This window comes from Apteryx rowi, unplaced genomic scaffold (genome assembly GCF_003343035.1).
Source record: "Apteryx rowi isolate R43461 unplaced genomic scaffold, aptRow1 scaffold_173, whole genome shotgun sequence".
NCBI classification, from domain to species: Eukaryota; Metazoa; Chordata; class Aves; order Apterygiformes; family Apterygidae; genus Apteryx; species Apteryx rowi.
Genome location: NW_020448008.1, coordinates 797802 through 821478, shown reverse-complemented (window position 1 = coordinate 821478; position 23677 = coordinate 797802). Strand labels below are relative to the sequence as shown.

Below are 23677 nucleotides of genomic sequence, written 5' to 3'. Positions count from 1 at the left end.
TCTTGATGAAAACAGCAATGGAGCCTATTGGAAGCTGTAAGAGGAAAGGAAATCCATACTAGCAAACCAGACCTGAATCCTTTCCAACAGCTCTGATCCAAATCTCAATTTTCCCATCCAAGCCCAAGGATAAATTCTTGTCACTGTAAAGTACTGTTATGAGGCTGCCCAGAACATAAAGGAGTAATTTCTTACTTGCAAAAAATGCAGGCATCTTCATTGGTTACAATTATCCAGTGTGCTTATCCTTAAGCTAAAAAGCGTCTCCAGCAAAAGAGTGGCCTATGACAGTGGCATCTTGCTTCTGTGTCAGCTTGCACTGGTRTTTGCCTCAAAGCTATTTGAGCAAAGCTGCATTGGCTTCACATGCAGGAAAAATAGGGACAACCTCTTAGCAAAATATTCGCATAGCAGTATGATGTGTCTCTCAACAGGGAGGTTTTCAGAGTAGAGCTCCAGTGATTCGTCAGTAGGACCTGCAGCTCTGCCTCCCATGAGGAGCCATCAAGAATGAAACATCCACCTAGAAACATGAAATGATTCTAGAACAAAAATGCTTTGGGGAAAGAGGGTTAAACTTAATCTGTAGGCCTGAGAGGTGCAGCCACCTCAAGCTGCTGTGTGGTGTAACAGGTCTAACCATGTATTAGAAGAAATGGCTTTTTGCCTCTGCTTCTCCCACTGTGGTGGTTATGCACATTCTCATTTATTCATGGTCAGTTTAGGCCCATTTGTGTTATTGTAAGCATTGCCCTTCACCAATACATTAAGAGAGGAAAGAGCTCTTGAAACAAGAGAGCAGTCAAGTTTTCCCCTCAGCTTTCACTTTTAGCAGGCTTAATCTCCTTTTAGTATACTCATACTATAGGTTAGCTATGCCTACGATCATCCTTCAAATCCTTCTCTACACCTCTTCAAGGCTGAGTTTCTCTTGGACATGTGCAGCCAGAGCTGTACAGATGGGATCTCCTGTGGGCCTAGTGCAATGGCTTACATCTTCCCTTACCTCTAATGCAGACCATGACTGTTTGTCGTTTTTCACTTGCATCAGATAGTTATCCTGCTAAATGCTAGTACACTTGAATCTCCCTTCTTCCCTCTTATTAAATGATGAGTTCCCAGCTTGAATCCAGATTGATTAATCTCTATATACAGGTCTATGTGCCTGTCGGCTGACACGTTTCCCCAAGATCTTACAGAAAAAAGAAAAAAAAAGCCTGCTTGTTTGTCTGTGCTTCCTTAGGAATTTGTCTCCTGGACTTGGAAGAAAGGCACTTCTGCAGGACCCTCCTCTCCCTGCTCACCTTATGGCTGACCCTTTTCTCTTGAAAGTGTTTTGTAACGCTGTTCTTTCAATCTTGACGCTCCTGGCCAGTAGAAATAGGTTTTACATCTGACAGAAATAATGCTGAGGAACCTCTAAGCTGGCCTTTAGTTGCCACACTCTTCTGTGCGTGAGAGAGGAAAAATTGCTTAGATCTAGTGGTTTTTTTTCCTGCTTTTTTCCTTCAAACAACCCCTCAATATAATTATATCAATACATGCATAAAGGAAATGCTAACATCCCACTGTTATTACTAATTACTATGCCCCAGACACCAACACTTGCACAATTTACCGCTCTGCTAATTATTGCCCTAGGATTGTTAGCTCCTGCCTGCTTTAACTCTTTTAGACGCTTGACAAAAGCAAGTTGCTTTTTTCCCATCCCTTGAAACTGCCTATTGTAAAGAATTTACTGTGCCTTTTCATTTCCCTCCTTGTCCTAGAGATCTCCAGAAGAGACCATACCTGTGTTTCCAGTGCTCTAAGCCAGAGATGTCTTTTTCTCTTAGTCTTCTTAAGATAAAAAGTAAAGAAGCAAAGGATGAAAACCTTCTTTTCCTCACTGCGAGTCACAGCTATCAAATCTTTCCATCAGTAATACAGTACAATGGCAGGGGTGCTGGATAATCCTTACATAGGAGTTTTGTGGCTTTTCATTGTGCATTTATAAATTAACATCATACTTTTGGGCCAAGAATCTTCTTTTTATCCTTTGAGCAATGTAATTCCAGGGGAATTTTTCTCTCTCCTGAAACTCTGGTTGACTGTTATTTTCTTTTTCGGTGCAGTGTCTGGGACAGTCACTACAGCATTAATACTTCTCTACTGCAATGCAGTGGTGCATTCAAGAGCTGGGGCCCAGGTGAGATGGAGGCAGTACCTGCTGCTCTCCCCTGTTCTCCACCTTATCCCTTAATGTCATTCTGAGATGGTCCTTGGTGCTACTCAGGACATGCCCTCTCTGGGACCAAAAGGCCAGTCAAACCCAGGGTGAGAGAAAGTAACAAAGCATTGAGTTTGCTGACACTTATCTAGTAACAACAGTGATTTTTATCAGGGACCCACATCTATAATGTCTCTAACACCAAATGCAGCCCGTGAGACTGAAGCAGGCAGCCTTCTCTTCCTCTGTTAAGATGCTTCCATTGCCTGGGACCATGCAAAGCTAACTGGGCCTGTGTCCAGTGCTATGATTTATCCTATGACACATCTAAGGTTTTAACCTCTGGGAATGAGAAAGGACTGCTGATCTGCACGGTGTCACTCCTGAATAACTGAATGAACTGCAGTGGGAAAAGCTGACGTATTTGGCAATTACAGTATCAACATGAATACAAATAGGATGGCACAGGCCAGAATAGCAGATGCCTCACAGCATGTATGTACCTGCATTTTATATATGATACCCCAAAGCCCTTGATACTATACCAGGTACAATATAGGCAGTTCTTCCCCAAATTCTAATATTGGAGGCAGCTACAGGGAAGACGGGATGCAGGAAGGAATAATATGATGATAATATGCTTTCCCATGGGTGTTACAAAAGACAGGAGTTATTTTGGAGGACTGTGTGTTTGTATCTGAAGGGAGGGAGGGTTTCGGGAGAGGGACAGAGACTTAGGGAACCAGAACAGAAAGCTTGTGGCAAGAGGACTGAACAGGAGATGATTGGAGGCTCACCTGAGCCATGTGGCATTTATATGCCCCTCTTTTGTGGCCAAGAAGCAGCTGGTACCTAAAAGGCAGTGCAGGGGCTGTGCTTGCCACAGCTCCAAGATGCAAAAATGCACAGAGGCAGGCAGAATTTTTATCATTTAACTCTGTGATCAGCAATAGCCCTTTAAGGATGAGCAAGACATGTGGCATGGACACTGCCCAGTGCAAATCCAGCAACCACGTGAACTCTACCCGAGGTGGGCAGTGCCAGATTGGCATAGAAAAATCCTCCTGATGGCAGAGGCAATCTGACTGAATTCACTGGCTCCCACCTGCTCTGCTCTCCTTTTCCTTGGGATCAATGAGAAGAACCTGTCTCCAAGCACAAGATCTTGGGGGTATGTGTCACAGTAAGAGATGCTTGACAGCAAAAAGACCATCTCATGCTGACTTCTCTCTGGGGTGCTGCAATGTCGAGTGAAGTAACCTTCCAAGCTGGCTCTGGTGCAGAGGTATTTTGGCTTACTGCATTATTGCTGAGAGCTCTCTCCAGTGAGCGCTCTCTGTCTTTCTGTATTCCTGATCTCTGGCTCTCATCAGTCCTCTTTTTCTTGGGCTGGGATGTGTTCTGTCTTTAATGCATCAGGAAGTAATACGCAATGAGGAAACTCTCGTCTGTGCATCAGGGAGAGAATTATTGACTGAATGCTGAACAGTCAAGTTATTGATTGAAACCATAGCTGAGTCTCTCTGTCTGCTGCTCAGAGTGGCTCATTACGTCCTTCTGGTTCATTGCATTTAATCGGATTCCCTGAGCTGCCAAGCAGAGGGGGAGAGTTAGGACCAAATCCGGCTACAATGTTTGCTTCAAAATCCAACTCTGTATCCCCTTCTCCGTCCATGGAACAGGCAGATTCAGATGCTCTGGACATCAGCACCAAAGTGCAGCTGTATGGAGTGCTCTGGAAGAGACCCTTTGGGAGGCAGTCAGCCAAATGGTCCAGGAGGTAAGTCGCAGTTGATAAGGGATGCTCAGGGAAAATACAAAGCCCAGGGGTGCTGGGGTGGGTTAGCTAAGCATTCAGACTCTCTTCAAGTGTGGCTAGGCAGGCAGAGACATGGGCTGAAACTTTGGGCATAGCTTCTCTGCTGGTCTGCGTCTGTTTTACACACATTGCACCCCAGTGTGCTTTCTTCTGTATCTGCCCGGTCCCTGTGCTGTGCCCACTGCAGGGTGGGAACCAAGACTAGTTGCCTCCCCTGGATAATCACCCTGCAATCCTTTCATGGAAGGAGGAGCATCAGCTCTTATATTATGCTCCCAAACTGCTTGACTTTGTTAATGCTTGTTAAAGTTCTCTGAGTTTTTTAACTGTGAAATGGTTAGGCTGAACTGACTCTGTGCATGTGGGAGAGTGTGTGCATGTGTGTGTATGTGTGCATATGTATGGTCTGCAGCAGTTTGTGGACCAGCTTCAGTTCTGCCTTGCTGTGTGGCATTGGGGCAAACTGTGAACAGCAAAGGCAGAGTCTCTTCCCTGGGGTGAAGGTGGTTCTGAATTTGCTCCCATCTGGTGCCAGGAAGTTGTAAACTGCCAATGTGTTGTATAACTGCAGCCAGGAAGTTTGGGGGTTGAAAGCATTTGCTACCATATTATCAAGGGTGGAAGTATGTTCTATAAGACTAAAGTAATGGGCCACTTTGAGGTTTTAAGTTGGTGTAATTTCTGTATGAGGTTCACTGAATCTCACAGAACAGCTTTCCAGTGGTTGCCAAATGATGGGACATGGGTGCTTTCTTGGAAACGTGTTACAGTTCTTTCTCATTGCTCAGTTGGGGTACATGATGGGATTAAGTCTTCTGGCATCCTTGGGAGGCAGAGAAGTGTCACTGCTGACAGACATCATTGACACATGATTCAGTTACAGAACTAATAGCCAAGAGACTTGCATTTTCACTCTGTGCACTGTCAGAGAGAGATTTTGTGACCGAGGATTCATTATCCTTGCCTATAAAAGTGGTACTTACCCACCTTTGTTGGTAGTTCGATATCTGCAGATGAAAAAGTGCACCAAAAAAGCAAAGCATTGTTGTTTCTTTTTCCCACCTTTCCACTGGGAAAAGGCACAAATGAGTAATTAAAATAACGCAATACAGGAAGCCTGAGCTACCTCTGGACCTGGAAAGTGGTGTAGCCTTTGTAGCAAAGTGTGTCTCAAGGTTTTTCAGAAAAATAAAACAACCTGCCCATGAACAATGTGCTGTTGCTGCTGGTACCTACCTTTTGTGGGTACCTTTATGCTGCAGTCTGCAGTGTAGCCATGAGGAATCAAACTCAATTCTGAATCCAGCTTTCCCAGCTCAGGTCTGTGTAGTAACCACAGTGCTTTTCATCTAAATAGGTGAAGATGGCATAGCCTGAAAAATAGTTAGATGCTGCTTGGGAAGTGGTTTTGTTTGTTGCCATCTTTGACCTGTTTGCAGGTTGTATTCTGTACTGTTCCTTTTTTCCTGCAAATGGTGGCCTTTTACCCCCAGGGAGAGAATTTGTGCTGATGTTCCCTACTCAGCTCAGAAGCACTGATATTTAAATGAATTATGTCTGGAAACTAGTACGACTGTATTACTGAAAAGAAGTGGACAGAATAACAGAGGGGAAGGTGTCCGCCCTGGCAAATTGCGTTCTTAAAAGGCACTCTTCTTCCTAATCAAAGTTTCTTACAGACAAATGGCCCAGCTCTGTTCTTTCTATGTCATTATTTATTTAGTGCTGTTCTATTCCTGGAAGTCACCCCCATCTTCAGCAAGTTGTAAATATTTTAGTGATGCAGGTGGAAAGAGGTGGGGGAGGTGGCTGTGGGGCAGAGATGAGCTGGAACATTAGCTGCAACCAAAGCAAAGGAGGGTCCAGGGGAATGGGGAAAGGCCAGCATTTGCTAAGTGGGAGATAGATGCAGGGAATTTGTAGGGCTGGGAAGGAAGGGGTTTCTGGATTGAAAAGACTGGGAAATGGGAGGAACAAAGAGGGGAGGGACAGCTGGTGCCAAGGAAAAAATGGGTTCATCCTGTCAGTAAAGCGAATGGAGGCATGAGCACAGGACTGGCAGCGTGCACGAGTGATGGCACCCTCCAGACATACTGTCATGAGAGGCCAGAGAAGGCCTCAAGCTACCTGGGGATGTCACTAATATATATATAGGCTGTTCTGCAACCTCAGCTTTGGGCTCTGGGCCCTCTGGGCTCTTGAAAGCCAACAGGCTGGTAGACACGGTGGCCTCTAGGCCTTGCTGGACTGTGACTGTGTATGTGCGCATTGGTGCCAACTGCAGGGTGCTGCTTTTCTGACACGTCATGTCTTGGGACACATAGTGGGTGTTCAGCCCTTGTGCCTCTGACTGCTGCCTAAAGAGGAAGCTCTTGAATATTCACTGAAACTCATCAGTTCCCTCTGAAACCAGTGATTTTTTTTGAGGGGGTGGTGGGGAGGAGGGAGGCAGAAAGAATTTGCCGTAACATCAAAAATCTTGCATATTATTATAAATCAGTCATTATGGGGGGGATAAGGAGCAATCCATCCTTTCCCTGCCCCCCACTCCCATGCCCAACATGACACAGCTGGTCAAATGCATTATTTTATGAAAAGGGGAAGAAAGGTTTCCCACTCCAGTTAAATTAAGGAAAAAAATTCACAACTGCTAGATACAGGTGAGGATCTGATCTCTCAAGCAATGTAGGTTTTGTCCTGAAATCTTGGTTTACTACTTTTTGTATGTTTAATATTTAGGGGTAGCATCTTAAATGGGGAAGAACTTAGAAATAGAAAATAGAAATACTCCGTGCCCTGAGGAAAGTCCAAGCTTAGGGAGATACAAGAGCACATAACAGGAGGATTGATCACATCAGGCCACCAGTTGTGGACGAGTTTGCGTGGCTGTTAGAGATGCATCATCCTTACTGGCTTGGTCCTATTTAATTGGCTGTAGTTACAGTGCAGCTGGAGACACTGAGAAGAAAAACAAGCTGTTAAGGGAAGGATGGAGGCTGATTGGATAACAAATCAGGTGTAAAAAAAAAAAAAAAAAAAAAGTCCAGGCACAGGTCCAATGCTTTGTTGGCAGGCTTTGTGATTTGGCAGCAGCAGAGGGTATGCTAAGAGCAGGGAAGGGCAGCAGAGCCTTGTTTTAGTCAGACCAGGTTGCGATGGCACCTGTGAGGACCACAAGACTTGACATGAAGCAGTTGCATTTGGAGTGCTTTCGCTCCTTTCCCTTGCCCATAAAATGATCTGTCCTGCCACCTAAGCTTTTGTGGGCTGCCTCAGATACTGACCAAGAGTGCGGTGGATATTTCTGGCACTGGACCAAGGTGGTTGCATTTCTCAGGGCTGATATCTGAACATGCTGCCTTTTGGAGCATTATTTTGAAATGCCATTAGCAGCACCTTATCTCTCCAAGAGAAGAAGTTCTCTTCATTGGTTAATGTAATTCCCCCATGTAAAGTGATATCCCTTCAAGAGAGAAGCAACCGTCTTTCAAGCTTGCTGGTGCTTTTGACTGGTGCAGTCTAAGCTTGGGTTACTGCTGGAGCAGCTTTGGAAAGCTGTATTCTCTGTCCCTGATTATGATCCCGCCCTCACCCCAAAGCTACACCCCACTCTTCCTCCCAATACAGCAAACAGTTTAGCCTCTTTCTTCCAACAGCARTGGCATCTGACTGGCATGAAGCCAGGAATGAAATGCACGAGGTATGTAGCTGCACTGAGTGTGGCATTAACAGGGCAGCACTGTAGCTTTGCAGGTAGGAAGTGACATACACCTCTATGTCCTGAGTAATTCCAGCCTCACATAGCAATGTCATGCTCTGGGCTGACCATTACCACTCAGGTGCGAGACTTGGGGCTGTGAGGGAAAGTCACATGGGGACATCTGCTCAGTGGTCAGCTGTAGTCAGAAAAGCAAGGTGAATGTGAGGAATGAAAAGGAAAAGAGTAGAGAACAAAACACAAAACATGCTTATACCTCAGAGTAAATCCATCAGAGGTGCCAGGTTGCTGCTGAGGGGAAGAAACGCGATAGAGCCAGGTCTGGTCCAGGACAAGGTAAAATTTCTCTCTTAACTCTATCATTGTTAAGTGTGCACATAACCTTGCTTTCCAGCAGAATGGCTACCAACAGTCACTGAATCTGTCATAGGACAGGTAGAAGGGATAATTGTTTAGGGCTGTCCTCTGCTCTAAAAAGGAGAGAAAACATGTCGCATGGTTCCTGCCGAAGAGCACAGTGTGTGCGTGCAGCATGTGGGCCATAGAAACTGCTGAGGAAATGGGGATCTGAGTCAAACTGACTGTGTTGCTTCTCTCCTTTCCTTGTAAGCTTCCCATTTGGTTTGTTGCGGCCAGGAAGCATCCACCTCTTCCTGGTCCCAGCCCATGCTGGGAGCTTCTCCAGCTGCGAGGCGCCAGGACAGAAGATGGACAGGAAAGTCTGAAATTGGCATCAGAGGAAGAGTGAATGACAGGTACTGCAGTCTCTGAGCAGACCTGCTGATTAAAGCTCATTTTTCCCATAGTTTTCCTGAGCTGTCCCTAGGGTGAGAGAACTGGGCTGATCTAACAACTGGGATTTGCTGTGAGTGCTCCTGGACTGGTGCCCAGAAAACCACTGTTAGACAGAAGGACCTGTGACAATGCTGCAGTTTTACAATGTAAACACTTAACATGGGCCATTGTTGCTTCAAAAAGTTTTACAAAGATTAGCTAATTAATCCCATCAGCCATCTGTGACGGAAAAAAAGCATTTTATCCCCAGAGAGCAGGTATCTCCACTTGCCCGATATGGAGCTGCTGTGTCTAATTCTGGCAGATCACACCTCTGGCATAATATCCAAGTCACTCTGTTACTGTTCCTCCTTTATTCTGTTTAATTCCAATATGGTTTTAGTGGTTTCTTAAGAACAACTATAGCATGAGGGACCAGCCTACCTGATGCTACAAAGTACTACAATCTTCATGTGGTAGAGACGTGAATCAGGATGGATGAGCTCTCTAGAGAAATGAAATGGGGAAGAAGAGGCTCTGGGAAGCCCAAAGAGAGCAGAGAGTGGTTCCTTGTGTGGCCAGACACAGGGTGGGATGGCTGTGTGGCAGGGTCAGTCCCAGCAGCTCCAGGCTGGAGTCCTCCCTCAGCTGGGTTTTGGGTTATGTGACAGCTCTGGTGTCGGTGTAACCCCAGTGCTGGTTGTGTGACATGACAGGCGTTTGCTTCCCTGAATTCATTTCAGGCTTGTTGTTCTCCAGCAGTAAAGCTGGCCTGTTTGTGGTGACTCCAGTGACAGGGCCATAAAATGAGGAAAATAGGCAATGAAAATATGGGTGGTGTGGGTGTAAGCATCAGCCCCTCAGTCTCTGAGCTGTGGTGTGGATTTAAGAAACAGGCTTGTTGGATGCATGCAGCATGGGATCTAATGACAGGGGATGGATAGCCCAAAGGGGTGGACCATGCATGAATGGTTCTTGTATCCCTTGTGCTGCTTGCTCAAAGTGTGCGTAGCTGTGCCAGTGTTGTCTCACCTTTCTCACCTTGCTAGWGCTCTCCTGCTTTTTTAAGTGCTGCTCTGTTTTTTCTCCCTTTTCTTCCTGAGTTGCTTATTTCACTATTTCCAGCACTCCCTCTTCTTTCCCTGGCATGCCTATGCCTAATTCTGACATGTGCTCCTTGTTTCCAGCATTTCAGTCCCAAACCTTCCTTGGGCCTCTCTCCCTGTTCCCCCTTGGCCCTCTTAGCCTTTCCTGCTCCTGCTGACCTGGGCACTGCTCCAGGCTCTTCACCAGCTTGCTCCTGAGTCTTGCAGTTTCTTCTCCTCCACCCCTTCATCCCTCTACATGTTGTGCTGCTTCAATTGTTCTTGCATCATTATAGGAAGACTTTGTCCCAAAAGTTGAAGTTATAAAGTGGTAATCTTATTGCTTAAGTGTAGCACCCTAGGTAAGGACAGATGAGGGAATATGGTATGAGTGTAAATACAAGGACATGCCCAACAGCTAACCAGATTTTCAGTGTTTTTCCTTCATTATTTGATTGCAGGTTTTTTTCCATTATTTATTATTTTAACTCTATTTTGTATATTTTCATTCCAAATCCCCACAGATTCTTATCATGTCTGTGAGGTCAGAGATACATAATTTCATTAATCTGCCAGAGGCACAGCAATTCTCAGAGATCAGTACTATGCTTTGTTCTCGTTTTTGTTTTACTTTTTCACTGGAGCATAATCTCAAGCATGAGGATTTTCAGGAACACTGACCAGCCAGAAAGTAAGTAAACTGTAGAGCCTGGATTTAAAGCAGGTCATTTAGATTAACAATCATACATAGTCAAAGATCAGTATATTTACTTGTCTTGCAAATGTTTCTGAGGTTGTTCTGACTGAAAGGACTGTTGAAAGCAATCAATAGACTTTCTGCAGTTTGTGTTGTTTTTCATATTCTTCAGTTTCTCATTTGTGCTGAGTATCTGGTTCACTGTCTGACCCACTGGTCCCAGCACAGTCCATGGGCCAAAGAGGATCTGTTGTTTAAAGATGTTTTTTCTGCTTATTGGGCAGATGAAGCATGAGTTTCCAGTAAGAAGTCAAGTCCTTGTTGAACTAGGTGCTAGAAACATAGTGAAGGCACAAACCCTCATGTGAAGACTTTACTGTTGAGTTAATGACAAGAGGTGGGAGGAGAAGTAAAMAAGAAGGCACCGTTCACAGAAACAGAGTGGACAGGAGGGATTGGGAACAAGCCCTGTCTGCTCTCTGGAGATCTTTCTGATGTCCTGAACAGGGTGTCAGGTGGCTCCAGTTTATGGAGACTGAGTGACTCCCATGGGGCCAGCTCTGAGGCTGCTCAGGAGATGTGGCAGCATTTTCCATTAATGCAAATGTACTGGAAAATACCAATTTTTGTCTCACATGGGGTGGAACCTACATGGATCCCCTCTTTCAGAAGCGCGTACCACAGACTTGTCCAATGTGTTGAGTGGGCTTTGTTTGCCAGTGTCTTAAAGTTGTGGGAACAGTCCAGCCCTTCACCTTCTCTGGGATGCTCCTTGCCTTCCCTGCCCACTCTCATGAGGAAACTGTTCTGGTCCTGGCCTGTGATGCTGGTAAGAGGTTTGGGATGGTGGTTCCCATTGCAGGGAAAGCATATTGTGCCACAGGGACAGTCCAACTGCCTGTGCATGTTAGGCACTTTTCACAGTAATATGGAAAGAGTAGTCGCCCTGCGTCCTGTGCTTGTGGTCACAGGCCGTGCCAGCATATTCAGGCCAGTTAAGACTTTTAACTTCAGTTCTAATTGAGTGTAATGTCAATGGAAGGATATAAAAATGACTCTAGAAATAGTACACTGGAAGAGGGGACTCCTCCTTTGCTGTGTCTCGGTGATATTTCTGGACCAAATGGATGACATCGAGGAAGCTGGCCAATTCATTCCAGCTTGCCCCTTGGCCTCAGTCTGGCTTCACTGCATGAAGCTGCGTTTTTGCCTTCCAGTGCATCTCCACCACTGCAGGCTTTGTGCAGCCCTCCCGTCTCCCCCGACGTGTGTGGGTACATCTGCTGGGCACAGCTCCTTGGCTGGTCATCCCTGCTGAGGGAGGAGATCAGCACACCACTACATTGGTGAAGGCACGAAGGAGCACGGACAGCTGCTGCAAGAGAGGCCATGCGTTGCTTTACCAGCTGAGGGAACAGTTGCTGCGGCTCCTCTGGGAGGTGCACTGGGACACAAGTCGGGGCTGGGGGGGAGATGGGTCCCGTAGGTGAAAGGTGGGTAGTAAGCGTTCCTGCTCAGATAACTTGCTGAGCAGGCTGCACTTTGGGCCCTCTATTAACTAAATAAGCTCAGCGCTAAGCAGTGTTCTTTTTGCACTGAGCCATGCTGTTCTGTCCAGAGAAATTTTGCAAGACTGGTCAGAAACAAGCGGTGAGGTAGGCAGTCAACCATGATGTTCTTGGAGTATCAAGCAAGAGAAAAGTGTCCTGCTGAGACAGCAAACTGGTTTCTCCTCCCCATCTCTGCAGTCAACAGGGACAGGTATAGATGAGGGGGCAAAGAAGAGAAAAAACTTTAGCCATATGAATTGCTGCTGGCTTTTTTATATCCTGAAGATTTCTGGATGTGAAAATGCAGATGTTCAATGGCTGTCACTTAGAGATTTTATAGTGAGTGCACAGCAGGTCCAGAGCCCGAGCTTGCTACAGGCATTTGGGAGAAGCTTTCGCTCTCTCCCAGTCCTATGTCTTTCAGTCCCCCTGCGATGCTGGCATGGCACAGGTTCCCAGGGCATGGGGCAATTTCATCTATGTTGCCAGTGCCACAGCAGAAGCATGAGAGATAGGGGCTAATGGGAGTGCCAAAGCTTTCCTCCTGAGTCAGTCTGTACCTGATAATTCTCTTCCATCTTCAAACTCTTTCCTTTGCTTTATGAACTAAATTGCTACTGAATTGCTGTGCTCATCACAGCTGGAGGCAGTGCTCAGCTCCATCTGATGGGTGTCTGCTTTGGAAGAGGATTTGGGTGGGGATGGGGTTTGGGAGGTGTTGGAATTGCCCCCCTGGATCAGGCCTCTAGGCCCATATCCCATCTCTGACAGTGGCAACATTGGAGGCTTCAGAGGAGGGTGCAGGAAACCCCAGGCTGTGCAAATGGAAAGTGCTGCCTAGAGAAGTTTTGTCTTGATCCCTCTCAGTGGATGCTTTCTGCCCTGAAGCAGCAGGGCTGCCTGGCGAAGTTCTCATTATTCACTGAAATGCCGTATCCTCTCCAGAATACACAGCACTGCAAAAAGGCATGCTTTATAAATTTTCAGTGTATTGCCTCTCCGTTTTTTCCCCCAAAATCTCTTATGTCAGAGAAGATGTACAGAACAGTGCAAACTATTTTGTCATTCACTCTTTTGAAACCTCCCCACTAAACTAGTCCTCATCTTTTCAGCTACTCTTCAGCATTTTTTAGTGCTGCTGATATTTAGACCTAATTTCAGCTAAGTCAGATCTCTCTCCCCTGTTCCACTGCCTGCAGGGTAAATACAACCTTAATTTTCTGAGAGAAAAGGGACTCTCCCAGGGGTTTTATGGACATGCAAAATTTGCTCCTTTATTCACAATTTTGAGGACATGCTCCAGTAAATTAGAGGTTTGGTTTACAGCAGTTATGATATTTTGTGGCTACTATACAGTGTTCATCAGAGTATATCTAAGGTTAACTGAGCAGAACAAGACACATTGTTAATGTGATGCACATCAGAAAAAATTCAATTTCCTTTATATTTCCAGAGGTCAATGAGAGGAAACCTTGCCAGGAGCTCAGCTTAAAATTATCTCTGAAATTTATTTCTGCTCCTGAGTGCTATCATGCCAAATCTTTTGCCTCGAGAGTCGCTTGGAGATGCTATCCTGTGACCCTCCCTGTTGTATGATTCAGTGTACAGAGGGAACACTTGCTTTTTGGCTGTATGCTGGCAAGGGGTGAGAGGAAAGAGTGGCAGAGAGTGGATTGCAAAAATATTTTTAGTTGCTTTTAGCCCATATGAGAGAGATCCTTAAGAAAGGGAGCAGCTCTCTCCCAATAGGTTGAATCCAAAACAGTCCAGACTGAGCACCGACAAGTCAAGATGCCAAAACACTTTGCCTGTGATCCTGTCTTGAACACAGATCACTGCAATTCCCCTGTGAGTAAATGGTACTATGGTTTGTCTTCAACACAGGTGCATGCATGCTGTGGTAAACCAGAAGCACAAAGCACTTGAACTTAGTAGTTAGTGTTAAGCACTTAGCACTTGACTTTGAACATAAGTGAGGCACCTCTCCTTAGTTGTAGATGGGAATAATAAACCCTTCTGCTCAGAAAGCAGCTTTAGTTAGGTGGAGATTTTCTTGTGCTGTGATGAACCAAGATTTTTGTTCTAGTAGGATTTTATTTCTTTTTTCCCTCTTAAAGGTTCTTCATCATTAAGGAAAGTTTCCTGCTCTACTATGCTGAGAGTGAGAAAAAGAGTTTTGAAAGCAATAAATACTTCAATATCCACCCCAAGGTGAGCAGTGTCTGCAGGGGAGAGGGGAGGGTTATTCTGTTTCTAACTGTTTTTTCACAGGCCTAGCAAGTGAAGAAAAGGTAAGTATCACTCTCCTTGCAGATCCAGGGAAGCCTCAAAAGAGTGGGGATCAGGCCAGTACCTCTTTCAGGCTCCTTACTGCCTCATCAGGCACATGGCTCTATTACCTACTTTTTACCTGACAGTAGGCTCATCCCCTGGCTTGCCTGATTTCCTAACTGGCTAACGTTGTGGCTATGAGAGTAGCTGGTGGCAAAGCCAGCGGCAATGCCTACTGCTTTGACAATTGCTAGTTGTTCCTAACCTGTACTCATGTTCATAAGCAAGTGCAGCCACTGCCTGCTAATCCGTGTGTGCTCGGCACTGAGAAGCAGCCTCTGTAGCTCTGCCTCTGAGCTCTCCCAGGACAGCTTTGCTCTGAGTCTGCTTTTATCCTCTGTAGCCTGCAGTCTCTAGAGGCTGATGAAGCACGTGTGCTTCCAAAGGCTTTGATTTCATCCAGCCTGGTTAGGGGCAGCCGGCTGTCCCTCCATCAACACTGTGCATGTGGGGCTTTGACTTGCTGGTGGCTCTAAGGGTGCACCACCTCTCCCATGTTAACACATGTAAATCTGCATGGTTGATGCCATGTCAGCACCCATAGGGACATCACCTCCTTCGTGATGAAAGAGCTCTTATTTCCATGTCCCAGCTAGCAGCCTTCCCTCCAAGCTGAATGGAGGAGAGCCATCTTTATCCCCTCTCAGATACTGCAGCAAGGTCTCCTGATGGCAGGAGTGCCTCCGCTTTTCAGGAACTGTGTACAATTCCCAGCCTTCCTGGGATTTCCATGTCAGGGTGGGGGCCCAGAACTGTGTAAGGGTGAAAGTTCAGTTCCTGATCAGATGTTACTAGTTATACTTGGTAAGTTTTGCTAACTGACTGAAGTGTTCTGGTCCCTCCCTAGGGTGTCATACCTCTGGGAGGCTGCATCGTGGAACCCAAAGAAGAGCCCAGCATGCCTTATGCCATAAAGATCTCTCATGAAGACTTCCATGTAGGTAGACTCTTTTCTTCTCCCCCCCCAAAAAGGGGGGGGGCATTTATTGCACCATATAAGGTGAGCAGGGCTGGATTGGCAGTTTCTTCCCACCCCACCAATATATGCCAAACCTCTCTGGGCAGACCATCCTGAGAAAGGGCAGTTTAGTATCCCAAGTTCCCTCAAGGCTTTGTTACTGGTCCTGCTTTGACTACCGACATGGAAACTAGCACTTTCTGACAGCAGAACTTATGATATTTGCAGACCAGTAGAGAGATGTTTGGGAGCCCTCCTCAACTCTTTCCAGGCCCTGACTCATTCCCTCCCTATCATTTTATTCCTGCCATGGCCACCTTCTGTGTGAATCTCCTTCCAAGCAATAATGTATGGTAGGGCTAAGTCATATTTGCTCCCACGTGATGCCTCCTGCAGAGGTGGAAGTCTGTGGCAGGCTTTCCTCCTGCCCCAGCTCTGATAGCTGTGTCCAGTTTGCATCCTGCATGCACAGAGACATATACAGGCACCAGCCTCTCTCATCTGTTTTTGTTTTGTTTTGTTCCCCCTCCCCAGGGTAACATTGTTCTAGCAGCTGAATCGGAGTTTGAGCAGGCTCAGTGGCTGGAGATGCTACAGGAGTCTGGAAAAGTGTAAGCTCCTATTTTCCCCCCCCCTTTGATTTTTCTCTGTAGATGTATAATGGATGAAGAACACAAAGTATGACAAGGAGGTCTACAGGGAAGCAGAGAGGCTTCCTGAGACTAGTGAGACCCTTCCTTGCCCCTGGATCTGTCCTTCCACTAAACCTGAACACTGTAAAACTGGCACAAAGTGTCCTCTATTGGACTGACTTTTCATCACACCACTGATGACTCCTGGCTGTGATCTGCAAGTGCTGGGGTGGCTGTGTGCCCATGGGGTGTGACTGCTTCTCCCCACATCCCGGGGCACTCGGACCACATGTGAGTGGCAGGATTTGGCCTCCTGAGGCAGTTTGATCCTGAAATGGGGAGGCAGGCTAAATTTCAAGGGAAGGGGTGGTAGCACAGCATTTCCAGCCTATCGAAGAGGGGTGAGAGAGTTAGTGTATGGATATTGAGCTTATAGTCTGCTGGGAATACCGCAGAGGTTTGAAGTTCATAGGTCACCAGTCCTGCAGTCTCTCAGCACTCAAGAGCCTGACAGTCAAAAGAGCAGCTGTGCTGCAAAACTGGAGCAGGCAATTTCCTGAGTCTTTGCAGATGCAGGGAGAGGTAAGACTGGAAAAGGGATTTGACTTTCCCAAGCCAGATAGAAACTTCCAGAGTTGATAGGGCCTTGTATTCAGCTCTGAAACTTAAAAGTAATAAGCTCTTTGGCCTGCCCTTCCCAGCTGCATTACAATGTATCTGATCTCTTGTGACTGTAGAGAACAAACTTGTTCTTTCAGGCAGTTTTAGCTTGTAATGCCAGCATGGGCACACATGTATGCATGGTAAGGGAGGTATCTCAGTTAATTCCAGTTGAAGCTGGAAATGTTCGTGTATGATTAATGGGGAACACAGTGTTATGGTGGGTCCTTTGTCATGTAGGTGAATGTCAGGGGCTTCTCTCCCTCCCTATCTTGCCTCTCACATCCTGAACTTGGCCAAGTGGAAAGGAGATGCCACCAGTCTTGTTTTTCTCTTGCACTGGCAGATTGGTTATATTGTCCTTGTGGTCAGCTCAGCCTGTGCCAGCTGCAGCAAGAGTGTGAGGATAAACTGTGGCTTGTAACCACRCTGTTTTCTAACAGCTAAGTGCAGGGCTGGCCAGCAGAGAAATGAAGGGCTAGCAGAGGAGACTGAGGACAGGATCATGGGCATGGGAAACCCAGGCCAAGCTCTGTGCTGCTGCAGTGAGCCTGGTTCTGGCGCTGAAGCAAACTCCATTATCTCCATAGTGCGATATGGGCTGCGGCACAGAGCTGTCAATTAAAGCTTCATGGGAGGGCAAGCAGGGCATTAGATCGCCCCTGCTGTGCTCAGGGCCTGCTCAGTTTTGGCAGGACAAAGTGCAAGGGACACACGGCCCAAGGCAGGGTTCTGTCACCCACTCAGCTTGAGCAGGCTTGGTCTCTGCAGGAGAGGAGGGCCTGTGAGTAATTCAGAGGTTTTCCTTAGATAGCACAGGGCTGCGCTTGCTTACATCAGTGTCAAGTTTGGTCCCCAAATTCTTGCCCTGGGCACTGATCTATCTTTTGAACATGGAGGGAGGGAGTGTGGCTGCACAGCCCAGGAAGGTTCTTACAAGCAAGCCTTGGGTGGCTGCCTATTTCACAGAGCCAGCCCTTTTCTGGTCCTTGCCCCAATTTTCCAACCCTGATGTTCAAAACATCCACTTGTGTTGTTTGCTGTTGGCTTCTCTGGGATCAGATTCATCCTGTATCAGAGCACTTTACAGGGAAAACACACACTCACACCCACATGCTCTCACTCAGGCTGAATATGTCTACCTGTGGGCAAAACATCACCTTTTTAATTAGTTCTAATTTCCTCTGCATTTTAGAAATATCCTAGACTCTCATTAGTTGAAAAGAAACCCATCTGCTTGCAAAGACCACAAGGCAGCGCTTTGGCTGCTGGAATTGTGAGTTGTCTGGTCCTTAAGGTAATTTGTGTTAATATATTTGGCTGTTTTTTAAGAGACAAAGTACAGGCTGCCTTGAATTTGTTTTATAGGAGGTTGTCAGCTTACAGTTTAAACTATTCTTTCTGAAAAACTACAACTTGGGGGCTCACAAAGAGGCCTGATACAGGAAGGTTTACATGTATTTAATATTCATTAGCTCCCTTAAAGTCTGTATGGTTTAACAAAGGTGGCAAAATTCTGGGCAGCAACTGCTGTTCCTGTACATGCATCTGCATAAATAGACTAGGATGCACTTTATGTATGCATTTTATGTATTTTATGGGTGTAGAGACTATTTTCTAATGGATCAAAAATAGAGGTGAGCAGCAAACTTCATTTCTGGTTCTGTTTTTGATGTCCTTGTCCTTGGTTATTTAATCTCATATTAAAGCCTGCCCTGTCCATCAACTTGACCAGTAATGGGCATCTGTCCCACAGAACACTTTTGCAGCTTAGTTTCATAATGTTTGCAAGGGACTTTGAGATCTTCTGGCTGATGGTGCTACAATCATGCAAGGTACTCTTTTAACATGCCCATTTCCCTTAACTCTCCTTATTTGCCAGCAACTCATTTGGCTTTTATCTATGATTCGTCATTGTTTAGGCAGGGAGATGCACTTACCAGACAGTGAAGGGCAAGACACCAAATCATAGTGCCTTACTAGTTTAGCTGGGAAGTGATTCCTAGTTGGTTCCAGGGTAGATGGATGATGGATACCAGAAGGCTGAAGATACAAAACTCTGTGAAGAAGTCTACAAAGGGTTAATGTTTAAAGGGGAAGGGTGGCTGTAATGGAGCAAAATATTGGAAAGGCTGGAGAAGGAGATGCTGCTGGCAGATGGGAAGCATCATGGGAAGTTAGCCAAGTTAAAAACTAAAACCTGGTTCTTAGCAGTCTGTGAGGATCCATTTAATGGGTTCCAGGTATGTCCTGTTGCAGTTGGTGGCTACACAAGTGCTGGGTTGGCCTGGAGAACCTGTAAGATTCAATATAGCAATCTCCAAAACACTGGAGAAATATTTGAATAGCTGTACTGTGTTGATGTACAACTCCTGGAAAATCTTTCCTGAGTGTCAGGGAAATTTCTCTAAGTTATGTGTGTGTGCATGGAGGAAAAATTTAGAGACTCGTTGGCCCCACAGAGTGTCTCTGTGTTTGAATTATTTGGTAGATTTCTAGGCCAAGTCCCCCTACCTCTTTCTGTGGGAGTTTTAGCTCTCTTTTATTGCCTGCTTTGTGTCCGCTCCCCCTAGGACCTGGAAGAATGCCCAGCTGGGAGAAGCAATGATCGAGAGCTTGGAAGCTCAAGGACTTCAGCTGGCCAAAGAGAAACAGGAGTATTTGGGTAAGAAACCATCTTATTTCCAAAAACCACAAAATTCAAAATGGCCATTTGCTTTTCTGGAGTTGCCAGTGTAGTCAAGCCAAGCAAATACAGGTTTTTACCCATGGTTTTTACTGGATGAAGGCTTTGAATAGCCAGCAGTTGAAACTCAGGTTTTAAAGGGAGTCAAAACATGAGTGACTGTTACAGGGTAGGATTTGGATGGACATCAGTGTGGAGTACGAAAGAAAGTATGTTTCTTGGCCAGTGTGTTGTAATCCTGTAGCTCCTGATGGATGGACTGTACAACTGTTGCCTTTGGGAAGTTTGAATGTGCATATTTCAGCTTTCAGTTCCCAGGGAGCTGCCTACCAGGCAAACAGCCAGTACCTGTGTCACTGTGAATCACAGGAATGGTATTTCTTAGGCTGATCATGGCTGTTTGTACATGTGTTTTCCTCCCCTAGCTGGATTTTTCATCTTACTCTGCTTGGTCTTTGTCTGCATTGCCCACATTATCCATGTTGAAAGTAGGAGTATTTATACTGGCTCATTTGAGGTGTCTTGACAGAGGTGGCTAATTTCCCACTACTCTTTCTGTGGGCAATGAGAAGAGAACAATTGCTCCAGATGATTGTAGAGTAATTTAGGTTGGAAGAAACCTCAGGAGGCCATCTAGTCCAACTACCTACTTGAGAGCCAGCCTCTGGATAGCTGCACCTTGGGTGGTCTGACTGCTTTGGGAGCTCCCACTATCTCTCCCCACACTGCCTATTGCAAGAGCCAAGGAAGAGCAGCCTCTTTAATCCCAACGCCCCCTAAATTATGCCCAACTTGGGGATTGCTCTGCTTAACAATCCTTCTAGTCCAGGGGTTGATGGGTACATGGGTGAGCACAGTGATTTTGCATGGACAGTCATCCACTTTAAACCAGCTAGCAGTACCTTTGGGTGCTTCCAATTGGTGAGGCCTTAAGCAGCGGCTCCTGGTATCTACTCCTAATCATCAGGCCACAGGAGGAATCTTGAAGAGCCTTTTGCATTTCTGTGTGCATGCTGATCAAGGGTGATCTCAATATATGGTATCACTTTTAACAGTGGTCATTATTAAGTATCAAAGCATGCTCAGTCTAACCATCTCGGTGCCATTCAGACATGTGAGCTGATGCATTAGCTCATATTTGAGGTGGGGAAGAATGGTCCATAGTTTACAAAGAGACAAGAAGTACTGAGTGGAGGGCCAGGAGAGATAAGTGAAAAGATTAAAAACAGAAAAGTTCTGCTAAAACATTTCTTATGCAACTGACAGAGCAGACTGCAGAGCTCAGCACCACAGTCTGATAAATTCAAGCTGATGGGGGAATAGAGGAATAGGAGCTATATATACATATTATATATTTCACTGTGTTCTTGGTCCATGACAAGAATATTCACAGCTGGTGAATTGTCACAGTTGGTTACTTTCCTTTGACAGCTATTGTCTATTTATTCCTTCATAGCTGCTGAGACTTCTGTTGTATTATTAGCCTCACGTTCAGTGATCTGTGTCCCTCCTGTAGTTAAGTTTTGAGGTCAGCATCCTCCCCATCTGACATGGGCAAGACTGAATCATAAGGTGCTACGGTGACCTGTCTGTTTGTGCTTGCCTGGCGGCCGGATGGCAGAACTGAGAGTTAAACCCTAGGCTGAACTATGAGGAACTTGTCCCAGTCTATTTCCCTACCCCAGCACTCCTCATGGGCTGACAGTAACTCTGGGAAACCTCTTAGGAAGTGATAATAATACAAAATTCTATTACTTGCATGATTTTCTCTGAAGTTTCCAACACTGAAAGATTGCTAAAGGAACCAAACTCTGGGGGCAGGAACCATGACTACAAAGCGTTGCTGTTTAAGGTTAGTGTGCAGCACAGAGGAGGGGTATCAGGTCACAGGGTAAGCACTAGAATGGAGTTGCCGGTGCGCATGTCTCTTTCATGGAAATGAGCAACTGACGGTGATGGTTCCTGACTTCAGCTAAAAGTTAGGCAGCTAGGTTAGGTTGCTAGGTTGATTTCTTCAGGCTCTGTAGCTGTATCTAATCTATTTGTAGTCAGTTTTGTTTAAATATATTAGGTCCATCCTCCCCTATAGTTATGCACAAAGCTATTATAGAAACTTGTTTTTGCACAGTAAAAAATACAAAATACAAGCCATCCACCTTTATCACTAAAATCAAAGTCAGTTTTAACAAGCAAGCTCTACTCATAACGCCAGTGTAATGGAAACAAGAGGAGCAACAGCATTCAAGACTTCACTGTGGGGAAGAGCTCCTAAGAACTATTATTTAACACCTTTTTTTACTCTCCAAACCGTATAATGTAGCTGTTTGTTCATTCATAGGATCTGTGGCCCCATAATAAACTGACATTACCATCTTCTATTGACTTAGCACAACTCTCCTTACATTTATATCATAATAACAACATAATTATGACTTTGTCTTTACTTAACACTACATAGCATGTGCTCAGGACAACTTAGCTCTTAGTCCTGTCAAAACTACTTTTTTCCTGTTGGTTCAAAGTATATTTACTCTAACAGATTACAATGCTTTTTACCTTACAACTTGATAAAAATCCCAAATACCTCCCTTATCAAATGTAAATCAACCTCCCTTATCAAATGTAAATCAACCTCCCTTATCAAACGTAAATCAACCTCCCTTATCAAACGTAAATCAACCTCCCTTATCAAATGTAAATCACCTGTATGTCACTCTACTTCATATGTTTCATCAAGGGCCATACTGGCCTTTGGCTTTCCAGGCAAAGCTCTTCTCTTACTGATTTTAGTAAAGCAAGATTTAGTTAAGATCTAATAAATCTAGTGAGTTTTAGTAAAGTGAAATCTTTATTCAAATGGGCAACAGCTCCCCACACATCCAGCAGATTTTTTGCAGCATGCTTTGGAGGCCTCCATTGACTCTAGAGGGAAATTGGAAGACCTAGTCTCCTAGTAGTGAGAGAACTACTGACGTTGTGGAAAAAAATCAAGTGCTCTTGAATGATCATGAGGGGGCAGTGAGGGCTGGGTGTGTCTGGGATATTTTAATGTAACACGGGAGAGCTGGCAGTGACATCCCAAGGGCTGGAGGAGAGCGTGATGTGTGACGTGCTGGGAGGGAAGGATGGGGCAATGAACTGCATGAGAACTCCTGACGGGCCACTAAGCAGTGTGCAATCTTGTGCACCCACTTAACCTTTCTGTGCCTTTGTTTCCTTACGTGTGAAGCAGGGATAAGGATGTTTTCCTAACTCAGCTGGAAGATGGTGAAGGTTAGTTTGTTAATGCAATTTAAAAACCTTGCGAGGAAACCTTAGACAGAGTACACAGAATTGTTTACTTTATTAAGTTATTTCACAGGAGAGAGATTACAGAATATCCCATTAGTGTCATTTTAGCGTTTGTAACCTCCCAGACAGATACACACAGAGCAATAGAGAATGCTGTGTGTTCAAGCTCCAAACAGTCAGTGCTTCATGCTCATAAACATTCCCAGGATATAAATTGCTTTTCTTTGCATTTTGCCTTTGTGTGTGTGTGTGTGTGTGTTTGCAGATAAGCTGATGGAAGAAACAGAAGAGCTGTGTCTGCAGAGGGAGCAAAAAGAGGTGACTATTCCTCATAAGCCAATTCCCTTCAACCTCCAAGTGGTGGGCCTGGGAGTTAGGAGCCGTTGGTTTGAGGACACTCTGGGATTCGGGGCGGGAGGAGCTTGGGGAACAAAGGGAGAGTCTTCAGCCACTCTCTGGGTTCCCCATGGATGAAGAGAGAATTAAGAGCCATGCCATGGGATGGGTCCTGGAGGTTTATCCCTGCTCACTTTTCCAGGCACTTTCATTGAAGCATGCTATTTGCACCCTTTAACTGATTACGTCTCCAGGAGGCCAAGGGAAGTAGACTGGATTAAGTTCACATTCATTGGGGTGAATTTAATGCTTTTTATTTGGTAGATTCAAAAAGATTGTGGCCACAAAGTTGACTGCCTAAACAGTAAAACAAAACAAAAAACAGACCAAGAAACAAACAAACCCAGAACTGATGATGATCTAGTGTAGAAATCCCATCGTGACAAACAAGGAGCAACAAAGCAATGTGGTTGGTTCTTATAATAAACATTGACCTAGGGAAAGCCCCTAGGGAGTGCCCACTTAGATGTGGCTATCATACCTATTTTATCAAGCTTATTATTGTTTCCTGAGCTATATTATATTTGCTTAATATTGTAAATCTATCTCATTCTCACATATATTGGAACCAAATCTTTACCAGTTTTTATATCAGCCTCATAATATTATTGCAACATAACTTTGCAGGTGGGATGTCCTGTTACACAGTAGGAAAAACTGCACAGATGTAGAACATCACATTAGTCTTGCAGACTGCCACATACTCTCTTCTCCAGTTAATCCATAGTGACTGTCACCCATTTGGCAAAAGATGGCAATGCTTATCTAGGCTTGTCAGGCTTATGTTTTTCCTGTTTGCTTTTCTGCAGAGCTAAAGTCCAGAGATGGCCTGGCCACTTCTTTAGGGCTAACCTACTTCTCTCTTTACAGT

At 45.3% G+C, this 23677-nt stretch overlaps 1 protein-coding gene across 11 annotated transcripts in view; it reads left to right on the top strand.

Annotated features, from left to right (window-relative positions):
* Positions 1 to 2942: 2942 nt before the first annotated feature.
* Positions 2943 to 23677, top strand: part of PLEKHD1 (pleckstrin homology and coiled-coil domain containing D1) — a 31565-nt gene continuing 10830 nt past the window's right edge. For 6 of the 11 annotated variants that reach the window (XR_003252689.1, XM_026060971.1, XM_026060975.1 and 3 more), the window contains exons 1-8: positions 2943 to 3494; positions 3892 to 3989; positions 8357 to 8501; positions 13970 to 14063; positions 15031 to 15183; positions 15676 to 15752; positions 19007 to 19098; positions 22676 to 22728. Coding sequence is in view for 10 of the 11 variants with exons in the window: in XM_026060971.1 (XP_025916756.1) it covers positions 3902 to 3989; positions 8357 to 8501; positions 13970 to 14063; positions 15031 to 15183; positions 15676 to 15752; positions 19007 to 19098; positions 22676 to 22728 (702 nt within the window). In the remaining variant the exon portion in view is untranslated. Of the gene's footprint in view, positions 3495 to 3817; positions 3990 to 8356; positions 8502 to 11519; positions 11742 to 13513; positions 13701 to 13969; positions 14064 to 15030; positions 15184 to 15675; positions 15753 to 19006; positions 19099 to 22675; positions 22729 to 23677 lie in introns of those variants that run through there. The other 5 variants (XM_026060979.1, XM_026060972.1, XM_026060973.1 and 2 more) reach the window with 5 other exon arrangements.